Consider the following 27,492-nt stretch of genomic DNA (forward strand, 5'->3'; position numbering starts at 1 on the left):
ATCATGTCTTGCAGCTTTAATACTGAAACTGTTGTAAAATGATTAACCAGGAGAGATTGCATATCATACAAATGTTCCATGGACATGTGACAACTCTTAGGCCAACCGGCCTCAGATTTGTGCATTTCCTTCATAATATCAGAAGCCCGAACCCAGAGTCCCAGATTTCCAATGTTGTTTATTTCATTGCATGGATTAAGTGAGCCAATGACAGACAATGTTATCCGCAACACAGACATCATCAGCGAAGGTGGAGCAAACCGTTGCCCGTTTCTCCCAAACATCAGCACCGGCGTCGAAGAGAAGAAAACAAAAACCTAAAAGAAAACAAAGTCGACGACATGACCGCTGCATCATCGCTCTACTGCATTCGAGCTCAACCAACACGGAGTTCGTTCAGTCCGAGAGTCGGACCGAGCCCTAAATCAGCTTCGGCAAGGATCGACAGACACACGAGTTGACAAAACAACTAGAACTGATCTCAGAAGGGAGAAAAGCACAATTTCTACACCAGAAGTTCTACAATGGATGACTGTTAGTTTCATTTCATACCCCAAAACCCCCATGTCTGCTCAAGATGAGGGTTTCTGAAGCCATTGGCCCTTTTTGAGGTGAAAAACACACGCACTCGCCGGACCCTCTGCCCCATTGTTGAAGACTTCGAGAGATCGGGTCCAGACGGCTCAGAGGCCCAACACAAACTCAAGTCACATGACGGTTCTTTACTCAAAATAGGGAAAGGGCCAAAAATCTAGATGTGGAATTCCAGGTGCAAATATTTTAATCCTTAATCGATGGGCTGTTTTACAGGGTTAAGGCTTCGCTCGTTCACTCAGGCCGTGTTCAGGAGGTCCTGGATGGCCTTCTGCTGCATCTCGTTGAGCGCCGATACACACTGCGTCCAGAGTCCTCCAGAAACCTGGAGAGAAAAACCATGCAGCGCAGTCAGACACTTGACACGGAAATACATGCAAATCCTGCACAGGTCAACTTGTAAGCAAAAAATAAAACCCTGCCTGTTCTGAAATGGACTTTAAAATCAGAGGAACTATCATCAATATATTTTAAAGCATCTATGATTTTTTTTTTTTTTTAAACGAAATCTTTAAAGAACAAGAATAAACAATTTATATGCAAAAATATAGCAAATAGAAATATTTAAAAGCATAAATATATAATACATTTTAGAATATTAACATGCATAAATATGAAAGAAACATACATTTTTTGCACCATTTACACTATTTATATACATCAACATATCAAATACAAATATTTAACTACATGACTAGACAACTGAAATTAATTACATTTAAAAGCAAATACATACAATTTAAATGCGTAAATTTGAATATTATAATTTTACACACACTTATACTGTATATGCAATATAAGAAATAAAAAGGTTGGGTGACAAATTAGATGAAATATTTTAAAACATAATATGCAATAATATTCACATTGACACATCGAATATTTTAAGTTACTGAATATTTGTATTTTACAAGCTCATTAAACAACAAGGATAAACAATTTGATATTTATAGGCACCAATATAACAATTAGAAATATCTACATGAATTTAAAACAATGCTGTGCTAGGATTTCTGAATGCTAAAACTACATGTTAACATGCATAAATCAGCACTTTGATGTTCAATTTATATAGATATTTATATTTGTTAAACATGCAATTTTAATATTGTAAATCATTAAGGCATGGCTGCCATTTTTAAATCTATAAGCACCAATATAACAAATTCAAACAGTAACATTCACCAAGTAATTTATGTGTTAATATATTAAAAAAAGAATATATAGACTAGACAAGTCACTCATTCAATGTTCTACAGGTGTTGCTCTGCCTGTATGTGATAAAGCAGTCTGTTCACATGACATTAAACTTACTTGTACTTGACGAATCACGTTGGCCAATCGTTTGCTGCAACCGTCTTCACCTTTAATCGATTCATTCACAACACCGTCAGCGATGATGATGAAAATCTTGGGAAGGTTCGTATTATCAGGTCCAAGAACGATGGGATTGTTACTGCAGGAGGAAAAAAACATTAAACTCAGGTCTGCATCCAAGACTCCCAGAGTTCACGTCGGCTGACAGACACGCACCTTTCGATGAGGTCACAGAGATAGTTGAAGGTGTGGACAGCTTCCTCTTTATCCTCGTTGAGTGGCATCCAGGACAGCCAGTGAGGGAGGATCTCGTTGACGCTGACGCACTCTGGGCGGTACTTCATGACTTTGGCCACAGCAGAGATGCAGTTCTCCGTGGCGTTGGCGTTTTCTTTAGCTCTGGAGTCTGGAGACTGGATCACACCCACAAGAAGCGGGACGGCCTCTGGAAGAACCACGACAATGGGAAAGAACATAATATGATGTAGGGACCTATGAGGTCCTAGAAGCAGAAAAACACTAATTCACAGAATCCACTAATTAACGAAAACAAATAACGCAGAATGTCATCGTGGCATCTGGAAAATTTGGGAGGACAAAAAAAATCAAGTGCAAAACTACTGCATCATAAACTCAGGGGGAAAAAAAATAAAAAATTGGATTATTAAAATTAAATCCAGAAAAATTAAATCCAGAAAAAATACAAAAATAAAACATAGGGACCTAAAAGTGAAGTAGTTATACTTTCAATAAATTTGTTAAATAACAAGCATCATAAACAAGCTTCATGATTTCACTTAATTAGACATGCTTTTTTATAACTAAAATTATTTAATTAAAACTGAATCCAAAAAATGGGGGGGGTAAATGATTTCCAAAGAATAAATAAATAAAAAATAAAAAAATAATAAACATTTTAAAAAGTTAGTTAAATTTTATAAGTTTCATGACTTCAATTAATTACACATGCTTTTTGATTACTAATGTTTAAATTAAAAAAAAATAACTCTTACGGGTTTAAAAATTTGATTGTTAAACTCTTGTGAAATTGTAAAAGTTTCATGATTTCAATTAATTGGATGCATTTTGTGATTACTAAAAATAAAACCATTAACCAGAATCCAGGAAAAAAGAAAACAAAAATGTAATTTGTCAAAAGAGAAATAAACTAATTTCAAAGGGCCTTAAAGATGTAATTTGTTTAACTTTTAATAAACTGCATAGTCGATAATTTGATTAAATTAGACATGCTTTTTGATTACTAAAATGTAACCATTAGGGGAAAAAAAATCCTGAAAAGCGGAAAGTGGAATCCAGGAAAATGAAAAAATAAACTGGAATTTGGGAACAAATACCACCGACTTCATAGGGCCCTACTGATGCTCATTCTGCTGGAAAGCATAGAGGATGTCTCACCTGTGAAAGCAGGCCTGTAGCTTTCTCCTCCAAACTGAGCCATGACTCCGACGCCGTATGCGGCCGCCTGTCGCACCTCCGGACTGGTGTCACACAGCGCCTGCATCATGGGCCGCAGGAAGTACTCGGCGTATTTGAAGGAAGATGGGCTGCAGTGCTCGATGATGTCATCGAATATGCACAGACCCCACTGTCTGTCTGCCCAGGGTCTGTGAGGACACTGTCAGGAACACAACAACATAAACACTCTGTTATTCTATTACTCTACAGAAATATCCACTTTTGGTATTGCAAAATGTCTTAAAATGTATTTCTTTTTTTAATATTTAAACTTATTAACAATATTAGATTACCTTTTGACTTTACGAATACACAAACGTGACCCTGGACCACAAAACCAGTCATATAAGGGTCAATTTTGTGAAATTGAGATTCATACATCATCTGAAAGCTGAATAAATGAGCTTTCCGTTGATGTATGGTTTGTTAGGATCGGACAATATTTACCGAGATACAACTATTTGAAAATCTGGAATGTGAGGTTACAAAAAAAATCAAAATATTGAGAAAATCGCCTTTGAAGTTGTCCAAATGAAGTTCTTAGCAATGCACATTGCTAATCAATAATTAAGTTTTGATATATTTACGGTAGGAAATTTACATGATCTTTACTTAATATCCTAATGATTTTTGGCATAAAAGAAAAATCAATAATTTTGACCCATACAATGTTTTTTGGCTATTGCTACAAATATACCCCAGCGACTTGAGACTGGTTTTGTGGTCCAGGGTCACAAATGACAGCTTAATGATTTTTTTTTTTTGTGCATTTATTTACCCATAAGGAAGGTGACACCAGTGACAATTTTCATGAAAAATGCATTTTATAAAATGGCTGCTGCAAGGCATCAAACCGCAGGTTGTCCATCATGGTATACTCACTAAATTAAGTAGTTTAATCCATTTGTATTCTAGTTTTTTTTTACAATTCCCTAAAAATAAAGCAGGTCATACCAGTGAGTTCAACTAAAAGCTTCATATGAAATCATGAGATAAATTAGAATATTTCTGATAACTGAAGAAAGGCCCATAATAAGTCCACTGTCTCTTTTCATAGATCTTCAGGAAGCAGAGAGGAGGAAGCCAAGGGATGTCATCAGCGTGATTTTTATTTCAAAAGAAACTTTTTGTTCAACGGTAACTAGAGATGCACAGATCGTAATTTTCTTGGCCGATTCCGATTTCTTTCTAAAAACTATAATTGACAGCATATACAAACAAAAATCTATACTTTTAGTTTTTATGCAAATAATTTATTAAACATTACAATTCCCCCAATCTGGACAAAGTTACAGATGTTCTCTCACTTAAACAACTCAAAATAAAGTGCTCTGTGACTAGAAAAAGAGGTAGAAATAATTAACTGAAAAGGAGTTGCTGTATATAACAATACAGATGTCATTTCCCCACTATGTGTCTTAAATTGTCATTTTTTCACTAACCTTATTAAATGTGTAATCTTTCACATCAAATTCTTACATTGTTTCAATTCAGTTAGAATAAAAGAAACTGTAGAGCTGTTACCATTCAAATGAAATCAGTATCAACAAACTCCATCTTTGCACTGCATGAAACACAGAAGCTGCATCTGAAGTGGCATTAGATGCATTTACACAGACTGTTTGATGAAGATGAGCTGCCATAAATGCACTTACACCGCAAAATTTCGAATGCATAAAGAATTTTATAAGATTAATGTTTAAAAATCTTTAAAGAAATGTTGGGAAAAATGCAATGATAGTTTTAAATACGAAACCACACCAGTAGGCGGCGGCAAATGACTGTTTGAATTAGGGCTGTCATAAAAAAAAAAATTCTAATTTCGAATATTCTAATTAAAAAAATAAAAAATAAAAATAAATCCACATTCGAATGCAAAACCGTTGCATTCGAATTTTAGGTCTGCTTCAGCCATCAGGCAGCCTTATCAGTGGCGCACGAAATGCGACGACAATGTAAGTGTCATTGCATTTTAATGCTTTTGTTAGCCTATCCAGTTGAACCCACTAGATGCGGCGCTGCTACATTGTTCATTCAATATATAGCTGAAAACGAGAGCATCAGTGTGGCGAAGATGTTGTTTACGGCGAAACCATATGATTTATAAACATTATGCACTTTTTTTCAAAGATAGTAGTGTTATTTTATTACACTTTGAAGAAACGTGCATAATATTTTGCTCGATACGCCCTCAGGAGAGAAGCCAAAAGCTTTTTTTCCCCCCAACTTATGCCTTTTAAATTCGAATATAATTTGAATTTTGATAATATTTAAGTGGAAAATTCGAATCTAGTTTTTCCAGTCATTTTGACAGCCCTAGTTTGAATGAGTGAGTCATTTAGTCCTTCATTCAACAGATTCGTTCAAACGGCTGATTCATTCAGAAACGAGGCAAGTGACTACTGTCTTTATGAATTGGTTACTGAGTCATTGACTCACTTGATTCGTTCAAAACTTGGATTCATTCAGTAACGATGACACAAAACCGTTCTGCTGTGGCTTTGATTGGAGCTATTTTCATCAGCAAAGCTTAGCAAAAATAGTCAGTATTGTGTCTAAAATGCAAGTCACTTAATTTTAACTTCTTGTTTATTGAACTACAGTTGTATAAAATCACATTGCAATCGTGTTGAAACATTTTGGTCGTGCAATGTTGCGTTCCTAAATCATATATTATAATTTTGTTTGTTTTTTTACTACTGCAGTATGCATCTGTAAGTTTCTGTGTGTGCTGTTGCGCTCATTTATTTTGATTTCTGCACGAGTCTCTCTCACGCACTCGCTCACTCATCTCTAAAAGTCATCTCTAAAACTAATTTATTTTAAGGAAAATTTAATGGTCTGGTTTCTTCTACTTTCATTTTAGAGCAAACATCTGCCTTTAAACTTGAAAGAAATAAAGATTTGTGATTTATCTTGATACTTATCGATATCAACTGATATGAAAAAAATGATCGTGATCATTTTTTTGGCCATATCACCTAGCCCTAGTTGCAGCCCTAGTCCTGCATCCTCCCATCATTTGCCATTTGCCAGTCACAGGTGGTGGTGTTTGACACAGGGCTCTTGTAATCTCAGGGCCACATTTGGCCTGCGGGCCAACAGTTGAAAAGCCAAGGAACAGACAATTATGACTAAAACTATTATTAAAATGTTTTCTAGGTGATAGAGATCAGGTTGAGCTTGCAAGGTATGACACGATGCTATTAAAACTTCATGCGTGCATGCACAAGTTGCTTCTTTTACAGTGTGAATGGGTTACTGAATCATTGACTCACTTGATTCGTTCAAAAACGCAGATTCATTCAGTAATGAAACACTGCCGTGTTGCTCGGCGACAAAACAGTTCTGCTGTGGCTTTGATTGGAACTATTTTCATCAGCAAAATTGAGCAAAAACAACCAATAAAATGTAAGTCACTTAATTTTAACTTGTTTATTGAACTACTATTGTATAAAATCACATTGCAATCGTGTTGAAACATTTTGGTCGTGTGTTGCGTACCTAAATCATATATTATAAATTTATTTGTTGTTTTAAATACAAAAATACATTCAGTCGCCGCAAGTGTGACTCCAGGGGACCACTACTTTCATTATATACCTTATAATATTTATTCAGCATTTTGTTTTTTTTATGCCATTTACATCATATATTTGATAGTTATGAATACATTATTGTATTTTAAATGGAAGAAAAACCTGTTTTTGATCTCAAAATAAAGCACTTTCTCTCTGTACATGGCTGTGGGGAAGAGCAGTTTTGTGGAGCCTGGAATTCGAATAAAAAAATAATAAAAAATTCCACATTGATGGCTCAAGGTGGTGTAATTGTTCAAATAACATTGTTTAATTTTAAAATATAAATTGTAACCCTAAAGTGTTTTTCAAGTGTAATATTTCCGTAAACGCTAGGGACATCGCTAAGTCCCATCTTAACGGCAGATGTGAGGACTTACGATCAGACTGACGATGAGCTGCAGCAGCTGCTCGAACCACGGGAGAACCTGCTCTCTGTAGCTGCTAAAGATGGAGTGCAGGATGTCCGAAACCTTGGTCAGGATGTAGACGTCATTGTCATCCTGAACATACAGATGAAGAGGCGCTTCACGATTAGTGATCTAAACCAATGAATTGCTTAGAAGAAACGCATGTTAGATGAGCTGCGCACCTCGTCTTGTAACGTCTCCTCAACCTGCTCATCATAGTCTTCATCTTGTCGTTTGGCTGCGGAGAACAGATACAATTAGTAAAACTTCACAAACCTGTATGACTATCCATATGAAAATTTATAATGTCACGTAGACATCAAAACACCAGAAATTAGGCCTTAAAGATTGCAATTGGCTGATAATGGCACTCCATTAGCCAATCAAAATGGTTTAATCCTTTCATCTTCTGAAAATTCTCAAAAAATTACAGCACATAGTAAATCATCTTTTTGCAAGCTGTCATCAGTCAGAGGCTGCATTGTAAAATTGTGCAAGTTTCATAATTTCAATTAATTAGATACACTTTCTGGTTTCTAACATTTAAATCTAATCATTAAAAAACACAATCCAGAAAAAATGAATTTGAGAGAGAAAGAAAAAAAAAAAAAAGGATTTTACAGGGGCCTAAAAATATGTTTTGAAGTCAAAACTGATAGAAAAAAAACAGAAAAAAAAAATCCAGAAAAAAGAAAACTGGATATTTTTCCTCAGTAAGATTGTTTTTTGAAAAATGTATTTTTATTCATCAAGGATGCACTAAATTGATCAAAAGTGACAGTAAAGAAACTTATGTTGCAAAATATTTCTATTTCAAATAATCACTGTTCTTTTGAACTTTCTAGAATCAAAGAAACCTGAAAAATCAAAATGTTTCAAAAATCTTCGGCAGCACAACAGATCAGAAATGTTTCTTGAGCAGCAAATCAGCATATTAGAATGATTTCTGAAGAATCATGTGACACTGAAGACTGGAGTAATGATGCTGAAAATTCAGCTTTGCAGCACAGGAATAAATTACATTTTAACATGTATTCACACAGAAAACAGCTATTTTAAATTGAAATATTTCTTTTTTTTTTTACTTATTTTTATCAAATGAACCGCCTCTGTGAGTGCTTAATTCCTGTGCGACTCACCTTGTCTGACCTCCTGGTTTTTAAAGTGCTCCTCTAGTTTGCCTTTCATAATGCCACCCAGCTCCTCAAAGTGCTCGTTGTTCAAGCATCCGTCTCCCATCAGCTCGATGCACTAATGAGAACACATTCACTTATTAAAACAAACACAAACACTGGTGAACAAACAGCATTTGAACACGTGACTTACCTTGGCAAACGAGTGCATGATTTCTGACAGCACGTCCGAGTCGGGTTCGGTGCCGATGGATTTGATGAGGGCGTCGCACATGAAGTGCCACATCTGCGTGAGGTATTCTGGGCCTCGGACGCGAGCGCACTCCAGCAGAAGAGGCATGGACTCGGCCGCCGCCACACGCACACGTGAAACACACGTTAAGGATGCTAACAGAGTCTCAGGTGCGTGAACAATCATCTCTGAACAAGAGTTTTAAACTGGAGAAACTGAGAACTATTGCAGTTAACAAACAAAACATTTACATTTATATTTAGTCATTTACCAGACACTTTCATCCAAAGCAACTTACAAATGAGGACAATGGAAGCAATCAAAATTAACAAAAGAGCAATGATATGCAAGTGCTATAACAAGTCTCAGTTAGCTTAACGCAGTAGACGTAGCAAGGTTTTATTTTTAAATCATAATAAATTTAAAAAAACATAGAATAGAAAAAGAATAGAGCAAGTTAGTGTTAGAGGCCTTATTTGCTTTTGTTAATCAGAAGTCAGAATTATAATTGTACAATAAATAAAAAGAAAATAGAATGCAAAAAGATTAGAAAAGCAAAGTTTTTTTTTTTTTTTTAGAGTGCTAGAGTTAGAGGGAAACAAAACAAAAAATCATTACTTGGAAAAATAAAAGTTGCAAAACAAAAAAAAAAGTTAATGTACTAAAATGACTAAAACTGAAAAAATGTATAGCTAGACATACATAAACTTAAAAATACATTTCCAGTTTTTATATTTCTGAAAGTGAATCAGGTGTAAAATTGTGTATTTCTTATTTGCGAACGCTAAACTGCATGCTATACAGTCTAAATGCATTATATTTATATTTTATAAAAAAACATTTTTTAATGCATCTCATTTTATTTTGGTTTTAGTTATTTTAGTACTTAAAGTTAAACTAAAAGAAAATGAGAAATGGTGCCTTGGAAATGTATACGTGAACTGATCAAATAAAAATAGTTTTAACTACATAGACTATATAGACATTTTAAAAAAATAATGACAAACAACAAATTTACTAAAACGAAGTTAAATTAAATTGACAGCAATAAAATTACAATTTGTTAATTTTTTTTTATATTTTCAGTTTTAGTAATTTTGTTGTGCGTTTGTCATTTTTATTAGTTTATTTTTATTCGTAGTTCTCTATTTTGTTTTTCTCTATTTTATTTCAGTTTTAGTACTTCGAGTTAAACGATAATAAACCCATCCTGCACTCTAGATGTCAGCAGTAAAGAAAACAATTTCAGACTGTTGCAAAATACCGATAAGAAACTGTAATCTCATGAAGGATATCATCATGGAAGTAGAACTTCAGCAGAGGAACCATCAGCTTGACGACTTGCTCGGTGTACTCGACGAACCCTTCCTTCAGCTCTTTAGCATAGCACACCTGAGGAAAAACACGGACTAAATTAAATACCACCCTAGAAATTCAACAACCTTTTTTTATTGCAACACGTCAGAAATTTGGTTAGTTACAGGGCCCAAAATTGACTTTGTCAGAAATGTTAGCAGCAGATGAATTAAATACATTTCTAACCACAGAACTGCATTATTATTCATGCATCATTTCATTAAAATGTATACATTTACATCTATTTTTTTAATGCATTATCTTGTTTAAATAAATTTTGAATAAGGAAATGTAGTGGTTGTTACATTTCCAGACTCTATGGAAAACAAAACCTGCCAAAAACATCAATTTGTTCCTCAACCGTTCGTTCTGGTGGCTCAGTTACTCAGTAAGTGTTCATTCTGAACACTGGTTTAATCATATGGATTGGCTGGATGGATCGTCTTCTCACCAGCATCTGGCACGCAGTTGCTTTCTCCTCCAGTCCTGCCGTCTTTATGCCAAAACTCTGCTGGTCTCCGAGATTCACAAACTCCCAACCATCATCTTCAGACATGTTCTCCATGTCCTGAGCTGAACGAGTCAGAACAAAAAGTGTTACGAAAGTCCAAAAGAGCCAAAAGCTACTAATCTAACACTATATTAAAATAGCATTAAGCGGAAGTCTGATAAAACGTTTTGGGTTCAATACTATTATCTATAATAAATAGATTGAATGAAAATGCAACACCACCAACAGCAACAGTCATAATTTAAATAAATCAGTATTTTTAACTACTACAGCCAATTAAAAAGCTCTTTTTTTTTCTTTTTTTTACCAAGAAATGTATTACTTCTTATTAATGATTATATGTAGAATTACTGATTTAAATGTAAAAAATATAGTAATACTGATTTACTTTTAATTAATAGTTTAATTACTACAACTACTTTATCATCACATAACAATAATGTAGTTGTAAATGTAAATCAATATTTCTATATTTTAAAACAGTTGATAAAATATAGTAATGCTGATTTTGAAAATACTACAACTACTGTTTTATCAGTAATTTATTTATTATTATAAATTTAATTACATTTTAAAACATTATAGATATTTTTATAGACTAAAGTAAAATTGATTTATTAAAATTATTGCAACTGTCTTTTATCATGTTACTAATTACTACAGTAGTTGTAAATTTAAAGCAATACTTCTATATTTTATAACCCTAAATAACAAGTTATATTATAGGTTGTCTTATCAGAATGATTAATATTACAACAGTAGTTGTAAATGTAAATATTTGTTCTATATCTTAACCAATAATAATAATAATTACAATAGCATCAAGTGAAAGTCTGGAAAAAAAAAAAAAAAAGTACAATATTCTTCTTATACACAGATACATGGATTTAAACCGTAAGTGTCTATGATGCCTAAAAACCCAGCTTGTGCAGACAGCTCACTCACTATCAAGCAGGGCCACTTCAGGTTTGATGGAGGCCGTCTTCATCAGCGGGCCCATCACCACAGGCAGGTACTGCTGGAACTCCTTGCCCAGGATCTTACACATGCGCGCCCAGGCCGAGATCATGTAGGAGATCTGCAGGCACAAGACAGCAGCTCAAACACACAAGACTAAGTCTAGTTTTGAGATCAGGCTCCATGATGTGCTCGGCTGGTGTTTGCTGACCTGTGGATCATCATCCTCCAGATCATTGAAATCAGTCTGTGTCTTCAGAAGCAGCTGCATCACAGCTGAAGCATCCGGCATGAACTACAAGAGAAACCACGCAAAAGGGTTGTATACAAGTTAGGCGTTTACACAACCAAACATTGTTCAGATGCAATCACACAGGTGAAAAGAGCGGGTAGTTGGCATAAGCGAAATGATTTAATGGGATGTATTCTTTTGTCAAGGTTTAAATAAGCAGATAAATTAAATTAAATAAAATTGATGAATGTGATTAGCTTTATTTAAGTGTAAATAATAAAATGGACTAAGTTTAAAATAAAATAAAACTGATGCATTGTTTTCAGGATCTTCGATTTTTCCATTCGAAAGTATAGTTCGCTTAAGCCAGATAAATTCACTTGTCAAGGTATAAATAAATAAAGAGACAAAAATGGATACATGACTTTCGATCTATTTATTTATTTTACTTTAAAAGGATCAATTAAAATAAAGATTAATAAAAAATAAATTAGATAAATGTCAAGAATATAAAAAAATTAATAAAAATAAATTGGGTTTATTCAAATAAGTTCACTAAAATATTTAGATTCAAATCAACTTAAAGCAATAAAAGAGTGTAAATAATTAATAATAAAATAGACAAAGTAAAAAAAAAAAAAAAAACCACTTTATGATCTGAAATTCTTCCATTCAAAAGAGTAGTTGGCACAGGCGTCGATTGACAAGTGAATGCATCACATTTAATGTTTAAATAGATAAATTAATCGAAATAAATGAAGAAGTTTATTATTTCACTTATTTTTATCTCTTTATTTGCTTCAATATTTTTTTTTTAAATGAAAATCAAGAAAGTTTAAATTTTTTAATAAAATTAGATTAAAATAAAGAAAATTAGAAAGATTAAAATAAAAATAAATAACTAAAATAATAAATTAGATTAAATGCATTCATTTAAATAATTAAAAAACATGTACATAAATAAAACCAATAAAACTAAAAATACAACAAAAATAAAAATAAATAAAAGTATTGTTTTTCCACGACCCATCTCCCTTAAGACGCACCTTCTCTTTGCCCACAGCCAGGCCGATGAGGCTGATGCACTCGATGGTCTTTCCTCGGAGCAGGCGAAGCTCCTTCTGAACGGCGTTCTCCACGATGTGTTTGAGGGAGGGCATGAACAGATCATAGTACGGCACAAACTTCTCCTCTGCAGTATCAGCCACTGAGGCGATGGACGTCACAACCTGCTCCAGCACCAGTTTAGTGCCTTTCTGGATCAGCTGGAAGAGAGTCAAACCCAACATTAAAGCACCGACTCACAGCCATAAAACAGACAGCGTCAAACACCGCAAGCATGAGAAGACTCCACACCATGTGTGACCCTGGACCACAAAACCAGTCTTAAGTGTCAATTTCTTGAAATTGAGATTTATAAATCATCTGAAAGCTGAATAAATAAGCTTTCCATTGATGGTTTGTTATGGTAGGACAATATTTGGCCGAGATGCAACTATTTGAAAATCTGGAATCTGAGGGTGCAAAAAAAAAAAAAAATCTAAATATTGAGAAAATCGCCTTTAAAGTTGTCCAAATTAAGTTCTTAGCAATGCATATTACTAATCAAAAATTAAGTTTTGATATTTACAGTAGGAAATTTACAAAATATCTTGATGGAACATGATCTGTACTTAATATCCTAATGATTGTTGTCATAAAATAAATCAATAATTCTGACCCATACAATGTATTGTTGGCTATTGCTACAAATATACCCCAGCGACTTAAGACTGCTTTTGTGCTCCAGGGTCACAAATGTGATCACACAACACCTCCCAACATCTGAATTGAGGGTCAATTGAATTTCAATTCAGCAAACATTCCTGAATTGAAGCTGAACAGACCCTAATCCAGATCAAACTACATCTCACCGCGTTAGCTTTGTGCACCTAACGGAAGAGAAAACATGAAGAAACTGCAGTTTCCAGTCGCTGACTTAAACTCATTAAAAGGAGCAGCACGGGATACAAACTCCATATAAACGATCCAATAAACGAAAGAGATGGGACGCACCTCCTGGAGTTTGGCCACCATGATGACGTGCAGGTGCTGGACGAGGCTGTCCAGATAGGGGATGAGCAGGGTTTTGGGACAGTCCTCGGTGAAGTTAATGAGCGCAGCGGCGGCATGGGCCTGGACGCGAGGGTTCGACTGATCCTCCATGGTCTGCAAGAGCGCCGAGATCACCTGCAGATACAGAGAGCAATGAGAAAACAATACTTTAAGGGGACAATTCAACCAAACAGGACTGGCACAGTTCATTTTGTGTTTAAAAATTAAATTGAAGCCGTAATTTAAATAAAATCAATATTTAACTACAACAATTATTAATAATATTGTTATTATTACTATGAAATATTATAATATAATTATAGTCTTAATATCTGTTTATCACTTTTACTACTATAATTACAAAATACTGATTTATTTAAATTTATTAACTCGTTTACAGGAGTTGTAATTGATCAATATTACCATATTTTAAAACCTCGAATAACAATAATAAGTCAGTCACTATTATTGTTAATTAGTAACATTGATTTAAATTACATTTAATTAAAATTAAAATTACATTTACATTATTTTTTAACCAATAATAATAATAATAATAAAAATATACATAGCTATAATAAAAACAACTGTTGTTTTTATTACTACTACTAAAATTACTTAGTAATAACACTAATTTATGTAAATTTATTAACTTATTTACAGTAGTTGTAATTTAGCAATTACTGTATTTTATAGCCAGTAATAATACTACATCTCATCACTATTATTGTTAATTAGTAACATTGATTTAAATTACAACTACTGTTTATTATTTTGTCGTAGTAGTAATTTGTATCAATTACATTTTAACCAATAATAATAATAATAATAATAAATTACAGTTATAATAATAAATGTTGTTTTTTATTACTACTGTAATTACTACGTAATAACACTGATTTATTTAAATGTATTAACTTATTTACAGTAGTTGTAATTCAGTAATTACTGTATTGTATAACACTAATAATAACAACAACAACAATAAATCTTCATCACTATTATTGTTAATAAGTAACAATGCTTTAAATTACAGTTATAATAATAAATAACTGTTGTTTTTTATTACTACTGTAATTACTACGTAATAACACTGATTTATTTAAATGTATTAACTTATTTACAGTAGTTGTAATTCAGTAATTACTGTATTGTATAACACTAATAATAACAACAACAACAACAATAAATCTTCATCACTATTATTGTTAATAAGTAACAATGCTTTAAATGACAACTGCTGTTTATTATCGTTTTAGTAGTAATTTACATAATTACTATATTTTAACTAATGTCATCATTTATTTGTTTTTACAGGAAGTAATCATTTTTCAATATTATATCCTATAACATTAATAAAAGTTATTGCTTATTTTAATCACTACATTATATCATAGTAATATTAATTTATATTTACTGCTACTACTATAACGTTATTGTTTGACCATTATTATAGTAATATTGATTTAAATTTACTAGTACATCTACTACAACCACTACTAATATAGTTGTAATTTACATTAATCAACTACTATATTTAATAAACAATAAAAATAAATTACTATAACCATTAATACAGTAGTTGTCATACAGTTAAATGCATTTATGCTGCACAATTTCCCTCCCCAAGCAATACACGAGTTCAGCAAATTCAGTAAATTAATACAAAACCATCTCCCAGCGATACCTTGTCGTGGAATTTCTTCTGGAAGGTGGGGGCGAAGTCTGTGGCCATCTGTCCAATAGCGTTGCAGGCGGCGTAACGAACCCTGGGGTGCTGCAGGGGGTCGGAATGAGGCTCGGTTTAGCGTCTGTACTCGTTAAAACGCATCAGAAATGAAGTGCTGTGATTGTTCTTACAGGATCCTGACAGAAGAGCAAAACAAAGCTGACGATCTCGCTCAGAATGGCCTCCATCTGTTGGTGACAGCCCTCGCCGATAGCAGAGAGCGCCATCAGACCGGCGTGCCTGTACTTCCAATCGGCTGAGGGGAAATGAAACATTATGAACAAAATCTAATTTCTATAAATGCAATCACAATAATAGATCCTGACGCATCTGCTCACGGTTCTGCAACATCTGCATGATGTGCTGTTTGATCATGGGAAGGACGATCTTTCCTCCGAGGCCACATGCAATCCTGTCCAGAGCGCTTTCTCCCGCAACGGCATTACTGAACACCAGCAGAGACCAGACAGAGTCAAATTACACTTAAAAACACCTAGCACCAGCAGCAATGAAGCTTTATTGACAGGTATTTCAAAGCAATAATGCCTGCACTTACAGCAGGGCTTATGAAGGTACATTTCAGACTTTAAGACCAATTATAGAACATTTAAGGAGTAAAGATACAACACATCAATGATCTTTAAATGTAAATGTCTACATATAGAGTTGAATTAACAACACTTCAAGGTTTGAAAATAAAGTTATTTTAAGATACTATTATAGTTAACATTTTGAGTTAGTTTTTATTTTAATATCCTCTTTTCATTTTAATTTTAGTTCATTTTAATAATTTTGTTGAGTTTTTGGCAGTTTTGGGTTAATGTATAGCTTTTATTCATATTTTCCAGTTTTATTACAAGTTAAGCTAAATTAGAATTTTTGGCTTGTCAACTGCTGAAATAAAATAAGTCTCTCTCTCTCTATATATACACAGTATATATATATTTATATACACAGATGTGTATTTATATATTATATATTTTTATATTTTAAATAAATGCTGTGCTTTTGAATTTTCTATTCATCCTGAAAAATGTATTAAAAAAAAATAAAAAAAAATCTACATTTATAATAATTAGAAATGGTTCTTGAGCACCAAAGTCTTAGTAAGCATAAGAGATAAGATATAATATACATATATACATAACATGCATAACATATATACAAATACATATATACACACACACACACACACACACACACACACACACATACACGCATACATACACATATATATATATATATATAAAATAGTTTTTTTTATTTTATTCAAGTTTATTTTAATGTTTATTATCATTTGAATTGTTTTATTTTTATTTAAATTAGTTAATTTAATAATTTTGTTGTGAGTTTTTGTCAGCATTGTTTATTAATGTCAACAGTTTTAAAAAGTTTTTCAGTTTAAGTATTTTACAAGCAAAACTAAATTGGAAAGTTTTGCCTCGTCAACTAGCTGAAATAAAAAGTCTTTATATATTTTTAAATGTAAGTTTATTTCAAGTAATATGTTTATGGTTTTAGGTTGTTTTTTTTAAACAAGACTTAATATCGTCATTTTGCATTAAGTAAATGTACCTTGATTTAAAGGAAGTTTAGATATTTGTATTGTAAAACGAGAAAAAAAAATATAGAGGAAGATATTCATTTTTTGCAGTGCATGCTAAATGTATTGCCATGACTATGAATTTAGGACTTTCAGCTCCTTTTCAAAGCATCAATTTGTACTACGGTCTTAAAATCCACAAAATTCCACAGAGATCCTAGCGAGCTGCCGAAACAAACTATTTTTAGTAACTGGAAAATGACTAGTATGCCAATTACCCAGTGACCATGAATACTTGGATTGGTCAATTGCGGCTAAACTGTGGTTATATATTTAGCATGAGCAAACAATTGTCTGCTGCCCCCCAAAACAGTATTGCTGTACTTTTTATGATGCAAATATTAATCTCACCTGTCAAAATCATCATCTTCTAGTTCATCAGCCATGGCCCACTCCTCATCCTCCTCCAGATCCACCATCATACTCAACATCTGAGGTACTAAACATTGAAGAGCAAACATTATTAAACTACTATTTGGCAAATAATTAAGTGTTGGGAGTGTAACTAATTAGCATTGCAATCAGCTTCATTTTTCTGAAGTGTGACAACGGACCAATTGCTTCTGAACTGCAATAATTTTTTCACTAATGCAAAATGTCAAAATGCACGTTAAGTTGCATGGTACGGTGCACTTTGTGTAGCTTTAAGCTTCACAAGTTTCACTTTCATTAGCTTTGACTCTGGTAATTAGTATTGTAACGTACGGAGCGTTAAATGTCCCTCTCTTACCGCTCTGAGCAACGATGTTGGTGTGTTTTCTCAGCATCGCAGCAGCGGTTTCAGACAGTGTGACGATGACTTCCAGCGCCAGCTGCCGCTGCATGTTTGTAAGGTTGGTGTCTGCGCACAACTGGAGTCAAACGAGGTCTTAATCAGATTATAATGATTGTTATTCTGCATTTGTCTCAATCTATTAAAAAGGTCACATGGTTTACAGTGAGTCTTTGTGCATCATTCTCACTTTGAAAGCAGTACAGGTTTTTACTCTGAGGCTCAACACGCTTACACACCCATGATAACATGTTTCTGCAACCGGGCTGTGGAAGCTGCATGGGAATGGCAACTTCCAAGCATTAAATCGCAGAGATCGATATGTGCCTGTTAAATAAAACCTCATGGATCAGCACAGACGAACTGCCTCAAGGAACCACCAGGCACAACTGAAGAGGTTAATAATGCAAGAGATGCATACACAAACACGGTTATGGATCAGTAAGACTTAACATTTTTTATTTTTTAATGATTGTTATTCTGCATTTGTCTCGATCTATTAAAAAGGTCATATGGTTTACAGTGAGTCTTTGTGCATCATTCTCACTTTGAAAGCAGTACAGGTTTTTACTCTGAGGCTCAACATGCTTACACACCCATGATAACATGTTTCTGCAACCGGGCTGTGGAAGCTGCATGGGAATGGCAACTTCCAAGCATTAAATCGCAGAGATCGATATGTGCCTGTTAAATAAAACCTCATGGATCAGCACAGACGAACTGCCTCAAGGAACCACCAGGCACAACTGAAGAGGTTAATAATGCAAGAGATGCATACACAAACACGGTTATGGATCAGTAAGACTTAACATTTTTTATTTTTTAAAGAAGTCTCTTCTGCTCATCAAGGCTGCATTTTTTTTTTTATCAAAAATACAGTAAAATAAATAAAATTGTGAAATATTATTGCAATTTAAAATAACCATTTTCTATGTGAATTTATTTCTGTGATCAAAGCTGTATTTTCAGCATCATTACTCCAGTCTTCAGTGTCACATGATCTTCAGAAATCATTCTAATATGCTGATTTGCTGCTCAAGAAACATTTCTGATTATTATCAACGTTGAAAACAGTTGCGCTGCACAATATGTTTTTTGGAACCTGTGATATTTTCAGGATTCTTTGAATAAAAGTCAATAAGAACAGTATTCAGTCAAAATTCCTTAAAACGTAATGTAAAAGTAAAACAGAAACATCAGAAATATAATAAATAAAAATCTTGATTTTCACATTAATTTAACATACTTGCTGAATTAAAAAACAAAACAAAAAAACAAATGCACTGTCCCCAAACTTTGGAACAGTAGTACATATTGTTACAATAAACCAATAAGCATATCAGAATGATTTCTGAAGATCATGTGACACTGAAGACTGGAGTAATGATGCTGAAAACTCTACTTTGATCACAGAAATCAATTGTAATTTCACAATTTTCTTACTGTATTTTGATCAAATAAATGCAGCCAGTTACAACCAGTTTCCATGTCTGCTCACCTTTAGGCTCAGCTGGAGAGTGGCTTCCAGGTTTGGTCTTAGGTATTTGGGGGCAGTGTCTGCAATCTCCACCAATGACTTCAGCACAGAGTCGTCACCACGGTAACAGGATTCATTCACTGCCTGTTTGGAGAAAGAAAGATTCTTGTAGTGCACTTTTTTCTTTTCTTTTTTGCAGGGCTCAACACTAAGGATTTTTCCTACAGTTGTTCAGATTTTTACTTTCCCTGTTGTTTTGACCCATAATTATACATGCAAATAGATATGGTTGTTCACAATTCTTGATTCCACAGCAAAACTAACTAGCCTAACTTATAAAGTCCGAACATTAAAGTCAGTAATAATTTACAAATTATTTGATTCCACAGCAAAAAGAAACATTGGTTTAAGTTAGTATAAAGTCCGAACATTAAAGTCAGTAATAATTTACAAATTATACAAAGACACAAATTAAAGAAACATTGGTTTAAGTTAGAAAACAGGTAGGTCTAACAGTAGTATTTAGGTACAGAAATTGAATAAAGGGACGAAAAGTAAAAACACTGCTTAGTCTGTATAAATTATATCATTCGAGCTACAACAGTTATTTAGTCAAGAACAGTGAGTGATTCTCTTTTGTTAACATTAATGACAGACAGCAGCAGGTATATTAGGCTGCTGTCACTTTAAGACCTAATGCACAGATTCAATATTTATTCGTTTCTGATTTTTTTCCCCAGCTGTTTGTGAGGATACTAGCCAAGATGACACTCTGAAAATTGACTGTATTTGCGCAAGATGCGAAACAGGACTCAATCTGGAAATGTTGAGTACTTTCACGTCTTGCACTTGAATGGTTTAAAATTGCTTGAATGTTTAAACTGGCAAGACTTAAACAGGTGCATTTTTGATCAACTGTCTTCAGCATATTTTTATAGATTTGGCAGTATTTATTGTTTTGACTAATATCTTTGATTAAATGCTCCAGTTTACCTCAAAGCATGAATGCAGACACTAATGAAGATGAACAAGGGTGCATTAAACTCGTTAAGTGTGCAATGGTAACTATACAAGTGTTAATATGCATGCCGTCCTCCGCACTTTCAGTTCTCCAGTGTGAACTTGGCAAAAGGGTATATTCAAAAGCACATAAAGGGGGAACTAGTTAGCACTTTCTGAGTCATAAAACATTAAAAGTTACCGAAAGCCCAAATTCAAAAGAGCTGACATGCAAGTTACTGAGCAAAGGTGTGGTGAGGAGCTCTTCACCTGTAGGATGCCGGGAAGAAGGTCTGAAAAGTGTTTCAGCAAAGCTGTGTTGCTCTCATTGGACAGGACGAAGGACGCAGCCGCACGCGCAGCCAGGGTTCGAATCTGAAAATGAAAGCAGTTTAAAATGAGTCACTCTGGCAGGTTTATTCAAGTGCAAAGTCACAAAACCAACAAAGTGGAGAGGAGGAAACAAAGAATTAAAAAAAGAAGCTTAGAAAACCAGTTCTTTATTGTGCATCATGTTTTGGCTCAAAGGCTTTCATCAGGGTTAAAGACTATGAGGGGACAAAAGGGGGGGGAACACTTAAATACAAACAGAGCAAGTTCAAACTTGCAACCAACCAGTGAGGAAATCAAACATCTCAGATTATTTGTAAAGGTGGGATTTAGGCTCCTCACAATATGATTCATAACGATTGATTTTTTTAAATTTTACCAATCTTGAATAAAACAAAATTCTGCATTTTTAAATTAAGTACTTTATAAAAAAATTAAAAAAAATAAAATAAAATCAAAACAATTGTATGTTTAAAAAAAATTATAATAATTTTCCTCACTCCTAATGATTTGATATCCTATGACAAGACACAACAGGAAAAAGCACCATAAATCAGGCCAATATACTCCATTAAAGTGGTGAAATATAACTAGTATTTTGTACTGGAAAAAAAAAAAAAAAAAAGAGACCCACTGTATATATGTGTATGTGTATGTGTCTACATTCTTAAAAGCATACCTATTTGTAAACATACACATTATCAACTTAAATTCTCAGTAAACTCTTCATTTTTCGAATTACTTTGAAATTATTTGAAACTATTTCAAAAACATCTGGTTATCAAATGTGTGACGGGGGAAGCTAACGAGCTTGAGACACTGACCTGTGGGTTTTCCTGATCCTGCATACACTGAACCAACATGCGCTTGATCACTTCCATGTAATGCTGCTGCTGATTGCCAAAGATACCTGGGAAGTTCCTGTATGAGGAAACGGTTCAGAAAGAGAATTTCACAGCATAAACTAACTCTGAATCAGTTTTGAGTACGTAACCAAAACTGTAGAAGCTTAAACTTCACGCACCAGAAAATGTGCAGCGCTGCTTCCCGGAGGCTGACGTCTTGAGAGTTCACCGAATCAAACAGGAACTTGAGGATTTCTGGCCACTGATTGTTGCCGTCATCATCTTGGGATAAAAACACAAGGCATTAGTTCACACTGACGCCATTTGGTTCGGCCGAACCGAAGCAGAAGAGTCAACTCACCGATGAGATTGCGAGAGAGCTCCGCGGCAATATCGCAGACCTTCTTGCGGATGTTGGAGGAGACTTCGGACTGGATTCCAGCGAGCAGCTCTGTCCTGATGGCCGTCTGCACGTCGATGGCCAGGCTGGGATAGACCTCCTCGAAAGACGAGGACAGCAGGCGCCGCAGCAGCACAGCTGCCATCTGCTTAACCTGTGGAGACGCATTTGAGAGAGCTTTACACAACTGTAGGGACATGCTTTGCAAATAAAGCCACAGGTTCAAATGTGACCCTGGAGCACAAAACCAGTCATAAGGGTCAATTTTTCAAAATTGACATTTATACATCATCTGAAAGCTGAATAAATAAGCTTTCCATTGAGGATGGGACAATATTTGGCTGAGATACAACTATTTAAAAATCTGGAATCTGAGGGTGCAAAAAAAATCAAAATATTGAGAAAATCATCTTTAAAGTTGTCCAAATTAAGTTTTTAGCAATGCATATTACTAATCAAAAATTAAGTTAATATATTTACAGTAGGAAATTTACAAAATATCTTCATGGAACATGATCTTTACTAAATATCCTAATGATTTTTGGCATAAAAGAAAGATCAATCTTTGACCCATACAATGCATTTTTGGCTATTGCTACAAATATACCCCAGCGACTTAATTCTGGTTTTGTGCTCCAGGGTCACAAATGTGGGACTTAAAGTTTGAGAAAAACATGATACAGATGAAGCATTAAAAGGAAGTTTACAACTGCAGGGTTGACTAATGACTGCAGCTTCCTGTCCAGGTGGAGACTCGGTCTAAAATAACTCTAGAGAGCATCTCAGGAGATAATTTCACAAAAATGATGCATTATGCTGTGCTATATAAAGTATTAGCATTATGAGAACACTTAACTAGGATAAGAACTGTTTTACTAAGTGAACTAGTAAGTCACATTTAAAGGCCATGAAAACAAGGATGCACGAGGACTTTTATAGGTTGACTGTCGCACTCGTTTCACACATCTATAAATATCTGAGGTCAGGAGACCAAAGTGAGACAGTAGGTGAAGCAAAGGCTTAAAATGCATTGAGAGGACAACTAGACAATGGGGCGGCATGTTTTGGGTAACCGCATTGTCATCTTGGCATTCGGTGGTTAAAATGGCTAAAGATGTTTAAAGGTGGGCTTTACACAATTTAATGTCATTTTTAACTGAACATTGCTTTAAGACACAGGCCTAGTTCTACTTCTCACAATGTTTGGACTTTCTTGGTTAGTAAACATTCACAAAATGTGTAATGTTTTGTCTGACATGACAATGCGAGAAAAAAAAAATCTAATTGCAATTTGTGATTAACAGTTATTACAGTTTCAAAAGTACTGACAAAGCCGAATTAAAAAAAAAATTTGAATCTGAAGTAGTTTAAGCAGAAAAGCCAAAATTGCTAATTGGGAATAAACCAAAACTGAAGTAAAAATTAAATTTAATATAAAAAAAAAAAAACATCAAAAATGACTTAATTACAGAATTATTTAATAAATGAAAACTCAATTTATTTTAAACAAAATAAATAAATTCAAAATTAAAAAAAAAAAAAACTATAAATATACTAAAATAACACTGGCAATTAATTTGGTTTGCTGTGCGTTTTTGCACGGCTGCCCAATTTGGACAAAAAAAAAAGTGATTATAAATCAACAATAATTATTATATTGTTTTGTTTGTGATTGCTACTAAAAAAATATCCAAACAAAATAATGATTGAAATATATAAAGTAAAAAAAATATATATATATATATAGTACAACTGATCGAGTACAGTAATATTTATGGCTGACCTAGTTGACACACTTCCCTCTGAAACACAGTGCATATTTAATTAAATCTCAGCCTTTCATTGATTTAAACAATTAAACATGCAGCCCTTACATAAAAAAAAAAAAACTCAACTACAAATTGTGAAACAATAGTTACCACACTGGGTTTAAAAGAGGTTTACCGAGGATTAAGTGTGCTGTGCAAGCCTGCCTGCTCTTGTAAATTCAAAACCTCAACTATAACTCCGGCTCTGAACCGTCGCAGGTTAGTCTGAATAAGTCGCGGGTCTCATCTTGAGCAATCAGTTTTTCCAGGAAACGATGTCAACAAGCGCAAACAAGGTCCAGTCTGAAGAACACCAGTCTCTCCATTTAACCTCGCCCACTCACGGTCAGCACAACGGTGTTACTTAACTACTAACAACATCTCGACGACCTCGAGACAACATCACACCATCTGACCCTGAGAGAGCAGGCATGAGGCATAATGGACGGTGTAAACAAAGCACTTTCTGCCATTTATACGGTTTAAAGACAGTGCATAGAGTCTAAATGGATGCCTGGAATAAATATTACAGCTCTGATGACAGTAAACAGACTCATGTACCTCCTCGGCAGCGGACGCATCACGGATAGCCTGCAGTAAAAATGAGATCTTCGTCTGACCGGGGATGGTGTCATACGTTTCCTACAAGAACATAAGAAGTTAATAGCACCATTACAAGAACAAATGAAGAAGTTAATTACAGTTTATACATAGACGGTTGTAAGACCTTTTTAAGACCGAATATAAGGAATCAACTGTATTTTCTTAAAGGCACAGTTCACCCAAAAATGAAAATCATCATCATTTATCCACCCTCATGTTGTTCCAAACCTGTATGTGTTTCTTTCCTCTATTGAAGACAAACAACAACATTTTAAAGAATGTTGGTAACCAAGTAGTTGTAAGTAGCCATTTTTTTACTACTATGGAAATCAATGGCTACCAGCAACTTTTTGGTTACCAACATTCTTCAAAATATCAGAAGAAAATAATTCATTCAGGTTTGGAATAACATGAGGGTGAGGAAATTGTTGTATTATATTTGTAAAAGTTGCATTAGCAACATTTCAAGTTTAGAAATCTCAAACCAATCTCCATTACTTTTTAATTTACCACACACACACACACACACACACACACACACACACACATAAGGCTTGAATACCAGTAGAAATCACTTTTACAAATAATTTTGTTCTTTTGAGTCATCACAGAAAATTGCTGGATGTGTGGCCCTATTGTGGTTTATTGTACCAAATGACAATTTCTTATTTGTATTCGACTCTTATTTGATTCCAATATGTTTGGTTAGACTTTAAAGATTAATTTGAGATTGTGACTAGGGAGTTGCAAAAAAAAAAGTGAAGTTCCTGCTCAATATTTGTCTTGTTTTCCAGTGCAAATTTCTAAAGATTCTTAAAAATGAGTACATTTACTTAAGATGCAAAAAAGCCCACAGATAAATTCCACAGAAAACAACAAATATTTTCCAATCAAATGGAAACATTCTCATTCCTCAATTGTCCGATATTTGTTCTCGTTTTAAGCATAAACCTAATTCCAAGACTTCATATTATATTTGCATCTCAAGCAAATGCATCTTGATTTGAGGATGCTTAGATATTCATATTGGAAAACAAAAACACTGAGGAAGGCATTCGTTTTTTGAGATGCATCCATCTACTCGAATTTCAGACTTTTAAGGCCTTATTTGTGGAATAAAGACCCGCAAAAAAACACCTAAACTTCTAAAGTTTTTGCAAAGAAAAGATTACAGCTTTAAAAGCAAAACAAGTTCATTCTGTTCATCCAGGAGGAGGAAAGAGACCAACTAAGCCTCTTAAGATGTTCAGTTTGCATGAGTCAAACAGATTCTTGGAGTCAGTTTACAAGTGACAAATGGACGTGGTTATGCGCAGAATGTCTGGAATGAACGGTGCAATGGGAACGTGTAACCGAAACAAGGAATTTGCACACCTCAAAGCTTTCGGGAAAATTGACTGCAATCATTTCATAGGACTGCCAGACATAAGAGACATCACAGCTGATTTCTGGGGGACAGTCGGCCCTTGTCACGCCGTGAGCATCTGAGTGTTTCCGCTCGGCATTAGCGGCTCGCTGGTCAAGCATTGTCTGTGCTAAAGGAAAGTGCTGACTTTCAGCACTGTCTTATCAGAGATGAGCGATAAGACCCAATGACCCATCCTGATCCACATGAGCTCAGGTTTGAACTCCCCACAGATAAAGAAGCGCCTAACAAAAGACTAGTCTGAACACGTGCCAATGGGGAGCCAGGTTTTGGGGGGAAAATTCGAATTTGCCGCGAAATCTGGGACGCTGGTGACCTTCCATGCAAAAGTGGGTTTATAAGCGCGTATTTAATATAACGAGAAACTTAAAAGGCCTATGCGCTTGAATTCGCATCCCTGACCCAAATCCAAAGTGTTTCCATAACATGACAGCATGAATGGGCATCTTTTGTGATAAGCTCATCTCATGGCGTGAAGATGGGTGTAAAGTTACTGTTTAATGAGTGAAACAAGACTCGCCACAATAGCGACGATAAAGAGTTTTTAAATATTCATCATTCTTCTAAGAAATGTTGTTTGATTATCGTATTGCTTGTTGAGGGGGAGATAAAAATCAGGTAAAACGCATACAAACAGATTGCGATTTTGTTTGTGTGGTCAGCGTTCGTAACTTTGACTGATAGTTCCCGGAAAAAAAGAGACGCAAATGTGACTCGTTTAAAACGAGTTTGGCTGAAATACCGATTTAACGACCGTCGGTTTGGGCAGCTCAAGCCGATCTGAGCGTCACAGGAGCCGCGGCTCGAATAATGACACAAAAACAAGAAAGACGACGTTAAAAGACTAAATTAGGGAAACGACTTATTTATAAGCGTTTTAACCGAGACTGTACACAAAAACGTAATACACGTTTGTAACGCTGGTTAGGCCACGTTGATACGCAACGCACAACAGTGATGTCCGATTCGCTCATTTGAATAGATTCTTTTAAATGATTCGGTCGAACTGAGGGTTTGATTGATTTCGAAATTGCATCTCTTTCGTATTACGCCTGCAATCCCTGTAAGACAGATATAGTAAGATTAATATGAGTGTAAACTAACCCGAATTCAGTCTTTGTAAATCCGATAGCGTACAGAGCGAATAACGTCAATATTACTAGGAACGATAACAATTTGGTCCATAGTCACAGTCTCAAATTAACCTTTAAAATCTAACCAAACATATTGGAATCAAATAAAAGTCATTTAATAATTTAAACAAATCACAACGCATAAATTAATCGAAAAAATGCATACAACACAAAAGAAAAGCAAAGAGCCACACGACGAACAATTTTGTGTGATGTCTCAAAAGGAGTCGGTTCGCCGAAGCGAATCGACTCTCTGAAGCGATTCGGAGCCGCATAGCAGCAGCGCGCGCTTCACACATGTGCTGGGCCAGAGCGAGGCTGAGCGGCCCGCGCTAAAACTGCGAGCCGAGATTTCCCGACATATATCCACACAAAACGGTCCCGACCCGACTTCCATACCTCGGATTGCTTCCTGACGGTGTTGTCAGGGCTCATCAGGTTGCTCAGTAAGAGGTAGAACTGCTGCTGCTCCGCCAT

General features: G+C 34.7%; 1 protein-coding gene across 1 annotated transcript; it reads right to left on the reverse strand.

Moving 5' to 3' along the window:
* LOC107677849 (importin-5) lies at positions 1 to 27,492 on the reverse strand. Its single transcript, XM_016472910.1, has 26 exons — positions 27,415 to 27,492; positions 24,415 to 24,495; positions 22,007 to 22,199; positions 21,825 to 21,927; positions 21,625 to 21,721; positions 20,741 to 20,845; positions 19,493 to 19,615; positions 17,953 to 18,073; positions 17,574 to 17,661; positions 15,958 to 16,064; positions 15,751 to 15,875; positions 15,578 to 15,667; positions 13,852 to 14,025; positions 12,843 to 13,061; positions 11,776 to 11,859; positions 11,553 to 11,685; positions 10,548 to 10,669; positions 10,036 to 10,132; positions 8,702 to 8,874; positions 8,515 to 8,626; positions 7,558 to 7,613; positions 7,346 to 7,468; positions 3,328 to 3,547; positions 2,128 to 2,356; positions 1,909 to 2,050; positions 1 to 919 (listed from the first exon to the last, which is right to left on the reverse strand). Exons 1-26 carry the CDS (start codon positions 27,490 to 27,492, stop codon positions 833 to 835), a joined length of 3,282 nt encoding a protein of 1,093 aa, XP_016328396.1. The 3' UTR covers positions 1 to 832.

Source organism: Sinocyclocheilus anshuiensis, unplaced genomic scaffold (assembly GCF_001515605.1).
Source record: "Sinocyclocheilus anshuiensis isolate Anshui unplaced genomic scaffold, SAMN03320099.WGS_v1.1 scaffold432, whole genome shotgun sequence".
Classification (NCBI taxonomy): domain Eukaryota; kingdom Metazoa; phylum Chordata; class Actinopteri; order Cypriniformes; family Cyprinidae; genus Sinocyclocheilus; species Sinocyclocheilus anshuiensis.